The 5,066-nt window shown below is 38.5% G+C and overlaps 1 protein-coding gene across 1 annotated transcript in view; it reads left to right on the plus strand.

Annotated features, from left to right (window-relative positions):
- Nucleotides 1–5,066, plus strand: part of GART (phosphoribosylglycinamide formyltransferase, phosphoribosylglycinamide synthetase, phosphoribosylaminoimidazole synthetase) — a gene marked incomplete at its 3' end in the record, with an annotated part of 53,774 nt that overhangs the window by 9,405 nt on the left and 39,303 nt on the right. The window contains 2 exon segments of the mRNA XM_019626945.1: nt 2,835–2,886; nt 4,973–5,066. Of these exon segments, the coding sequence (XP_019482490.1) occupies nt 2,835–2,886; nt 4,973–5,066 (146 nt within the window).

Consider the following 5,066-nt stretch of genomic DNA (forward strand, 5'->3'; position numbering starts at 1 on the left):
CAACTAGACTGAAGAACAAAAGGACAGCAACTTGTCTGTTCCCCTTCCCCCAATTCCCCAACACTGTTCCCATCTCCCCAATTCCCCAATAAAAATCTTTAAAAAAAAAAAAAAAGAATTGATCCCCTGGACCCTCCTCTCTATACCCTATTTTTAACCCTAATCATAGCCTAGAATTATCTTTTATTCATCTTTGGATATCCAGGACCCAGCACATAAGTGCTGAGAGAGAGAGAGAGAGAGAGAGGAATTGAGAACCCAGTCAGACAATAATTTGTTCTTCTGGTCTTTCTACTTGATAATGAATAGATAGAGTATTGTTTCCAAACAATTTCTGGACAGTTTTTATAAGAAATCTGCATTGAGTGTATTATAAGTACATTAGCACTTCAGAAACTTGCCCGTTCTTTTCACTGATGATAATCACAAACCGTGCTAATAATATAGTGACTTTCAGATTTTTTTCTTGATTAAATGATTAAAAACCAAACAAGATTTGCTTTATTTTTTTATTAAAAAAATTTTTTTTTCAATTACAGTTGACATTCAATGTCGTATTAGTTTCAGGTGTACAGCATACTGATTAGACATTTATATAACTTGCAAAGTGATCCCCCCATAAGTCTAGTACCCACCTGACACCAGTTGTCATAGTATTATTGACTATATTTCGTATGCTTTACATCCCCATGACTATTTTGTAACTACCAATTTGTACTTCTTAATCCCTTTGCCTTTTCACCCTGCTCCCAGCCCCTCTCCCATCTGTCAACCATCAAAATGTTCTCTGTATCTATGAGTTTATTTCCGTTTGTTTGTTCATTTATTTTGTTCTTTATATTTCACATATAAGTGAAATCATATGGTATTTGCCTTTCTCTAATTTATTTTACTTACATAATACCCTCTAGGCCCACCCATGTTGTCGCAAATGGTAAGATTTCATTCTTTTTTATGGCCGAGTAGTATTCCATTATTATATGTACCACATCATCTTCATCCAGTCCCCTATCAGTGAACACTTAAGTTCCATATCTTGGCTCTTGTAAATAATGCTTCCGTGAACAAGCGGATGCATATATCTTTACTAATTAGATCTCAAGTGGATTTCTTCAGATATCTTAGGCTTTGTAAGTATTAAAACTACCATTTGGTAAAAGGTGGTTTTAATGTAAGAACTATCTCTAGGTCTAATTTTTACAATTTTATAAACTCATATTCTTAAGTTTATAGGTTTATAAAATATGCATTGAATATACTAAAAGGATACAAAGGAGCCTCAAGTTGGGAGAGGACTTGTTTCGTTTTTATTATTATGTTTCAGGGCACTGTTTTTAGCTGAGCGTTAAGCATGTATATATTTGAAAGTCTTTAGGTTTAGTAGTAAAAGGCGATTTAACAGTCAGTTATGAAATGGCAAGTGATGCTGATCAATAAATACATAATGCAGCTTCTGCTTAGGGTAATTTTTAACTCTCAGGTCATCTTTCCTATTTTATAAGAATGAGGCTAAATACCTACTTGATAGGGCCAATGTGAGTATTTAAAAAGTTTATGAATTTAAAGTGTTCAGCCCATCTCAGATAGTAAATAAGTGATATTTTTTCTTGCCCCCTTTAATTGTCTCATGCAGTACTACTTACAAGATGATTTTTCTCAAATACCAGTTGCATTTACATATTTCTATATGTCCCAGGTTCCTAAGGATTTGTTGCTAAAAATTAAAAATACCATTCTTCAGCGGACAGTGGATGGCATGCAGCAGGAGGGTATGCCATACACAGGTAAGCACATTGGTGTCATTGTATTTATTATTCATGGAGTAACTTTACACCTTTGGCAAAACTTCCCTATTTTCTCTTTTTTTCACTACCTTTGAATTGACCATTGTTGTAACACTTGTTATGGCTATTCCAAAACTTTGAGTATTAGAAGTTTATGTTCTAATTTTCATAGTGACTATACAATGTCCTCATTATTTTTTGTTTTGTTTTCTGTTTTTAATGAAGGTGTTCTCTATGCTGGTATAATGCTGACTAAGGATGGCCCAAAAGTCCTGGAGTTTAATTGCCGTTTCGGTGATCCGGAGTGCCAGGTGGATAATAAGTGTTACTTTGCAGAAGATGTATATTGTTTTAATCTCAGGATTGATCAACCTTGGAATAATTACCTTTGAGAAATATAGTTAACCCTTGAAGAACGCGGGCTCAAACTGTGGGCCTACTTATACATGAATTTTTTAAATATATATATACAGTCAGCCCTCCCTGTCCCTGAGTTTCACCTCTTTGGATTCAGCCAACGGCAAATTGGCAGTTGAGAATCCACAGATTCGGAGGGCCACTATCTGCATTCTGCGCCATTTGATATAAGGGACTTGTGCATCTGCAGATTTTGGTATGGGGGGGGGGGTGCCTAGAACAAATCCCTCACAGATACCGGTGGACGACTGTAGTTAAGTTTTTAGGGAGTGAAAAGTTATACGCAGATTTTCCAACTGCACAGGGTTTCTCAGTGCCTCTACCCTTACGTTGTTTATGGGTCAACGGTACATGCAAGTTTTGCTGGCATCCCAGTGATTAAAATGTTCTCAATTTCCATGTTGATTATGTTTTTCCAGGTGCTCCTCCCACTTCTTAAAAGTGATCTTTACGAAGTGATTCAGTCTACCCTAGATGGCCTGCTGTGTACCTCTCTGCCTCTTTGGCTTGAAAACCACACTGCCATAACTGTTGTCATGGCAAGTAAAGGTTATCCAGGAGACTACACCAAGGGTGTGGAGATAACAGGNGGCCTGGAAACTTGCACAGTCTAATCATGTCAAACAGGTGTTGGTTGCCCCAGGAAATGCAGGCACTGCCTGCTCTGAAAAGATTTCGAATGCTGGTAATCATGTTTTAAAGTGGGGAGTGATAGTTAAATATAAATGATAAACTGTCAACTGCAACTGTTTTTTATAAGGCCAGTTGCTACTCAGATTTGAATACTTTTCTTAACCTTAAAGTTTATGTGGTAATCTGAATGTTTGCCATATATTGTAAATTTAAGGTGTACCATTGTTCAGAGTACAGCATTTCCTTATCTTCAATTCTTTTAAACCTTATAAAACACATCTATTAAAAAAGTTGCAAGTGCCCAGTGTAGGTTAAAGGCATTTTAATGTGTAGTTTGGGACATGGAAAGTTGAGCAGTGCTATTAAATGTAGGTCCTGGCAGTTCTAACTCCATAATGGATCTCAGCCTTTATCTCTTCAACTCGTAAAAAAGAAGAAATGATCCGTTCTTATGCTATGGGAAACTCTTCAGTGGCTTCCTGCAGCACTTAGAATAGAACTCAAGACTCCTTAGTGTTCCTTATAAAGCTCTTAGGGATCTGGCCTCTGCCTGCTTTCCAGGCTCATCTTTTACATCCTTTGTTTTCTTTTCACTGTGCTCAAGCCATGCAGGCCAGTTTCCCAAACAGCTGCCTTGGCCTTTGTATTTGTCCCCACCCCTAGCATGAGGGGCTCCTCATTATTTCAGATCTCAGCTTATATATTACCTCCTCAAAGAGGTCTTTCCAAAAGTTTCTGAGTAAAGCATGGCCACCTCACCTTTTGATTATGAACCATTATCTGTATTTATTTTTTACTTTTCTATTTTCTGTCTCCTACCTTCATTTTGCCCCTAGAACATAAGCTCTAGAATATAAGCTACATCAGGGCAAGGAATTCAGCTGTTCCGTGTGCCCTGTGCTTAGTACCCCATGTGGCACATAGTATGTATTGGAGAGAAGACGACCACCCAACAAGCCACAAACTGGGAGAAGATAATAGCATACACAGGACCAAAAATAAGAATAAGAAGAAAAAGATAAATAAAATATCTGCTTCCCTGGAATCTTAGTTCGGGAGTGAGATATTGTATGTTTATCGAGGAACTAGCACATTTTGTCTAGGAGCAGTTGATGTCATGCAGGCGAGCCCATGAATAAAAATCTCCCAGGATTGTCCTGAGGCTGCTATCACTTGCAGAGACAAGTTAGGTGTGTCCTCTTCCGCATGCCACCCTCTGCTGTGCTGACGTAGTTGGCTCTGCTCAGCCCATGTGTATTTGCAGCTACTCACGCAGAGTGTGTTGTGCTCCATCCTTATCCCACTAGGGCAGTTCCTCTAGACAGAACTACCCTCTCTGCACTTACCCCCGACACATCACAAATATCATATATGTGCAGAGTAATTGGAGCCTTCAGCTAACTTAAGAAAGGGGATCCAGATACAGTGAAGCAGGAGAGCGCCTGTAGAATCAACGCATGCTTAGTAGATGGTATCCTACTGACTTAGAACTCCATCAAGAAAGAAAATTTACCTGGCTTGTAGGTTGGAGAAATGCGCAGATCATTGAGTTCTTAGCTTAAACATCTCTGCACAAAGAGACCCTTCCTGACTCAACCAGAAATAGCCTCCCACTTCACCTTAAATCAAATTTGCCTAATTTGTTCGCGGTTGGGTTTTTTCCTTATGTATTACCCAACATTCCTACAGTAGAATATAAGCATCCTAAGTGTAGGGACCCTGTTTGTGTTAACATCTTAATGCAGTGACTAGAACAGTATCTAATGCATAGTGGCTCTCAGTAAATCTTGAAGGAATGACATTAAAAGACCGGTTTCTGAATACACATTTTTGTTTACTATGCCGTCAACACTAGTGGCGTGAACACCATAGTGCAGAAGGTACTCTAGCTCTTTGGGAAGCTTACTGGTGTTTTCATCTAAGTGGCTGTAGCCATGGCAGAGATCTGAGCTTTATTGGTTAGCTTAGTGCTCTCTACTCTGACTTTCTCCTGGTGAAACTGGTTTGTACCAGTAAAAGAAAACCAACAGTTAATAGGCATAACAAAGTATAGCACTTAGTTTTCAGTATGACACTTGTTAACTTAAAGAATATTTTTGTAAGTGAGGTGGGTTTGTTGTTTTTTTTTCTGTTCACAGCCATTTCCATCAATGACTACAATGCTCTTGCTCAGTTCTGCAAAGATGAGAAAATTGAATTCGTGGTTGTTGGACCAGAGGCACCTCTGGCTGC

The sequence above is a fragment of the Hipposideros armiger genome, unplaced genomic scaffold, assembly GCF_001890085.2.
Source record: "Hipposideros armiger isolate ML-2016 unplaced genomic scaffold, ASM189008v1 scaffold_695, whole genome shotgun sequence".
Lineage (NCBI taxonomy): Eukaryota > Metazoa > Chordata > Mammalia > Chiroptera > Hipposideridae > Hipposideros > Hipposideros armiger.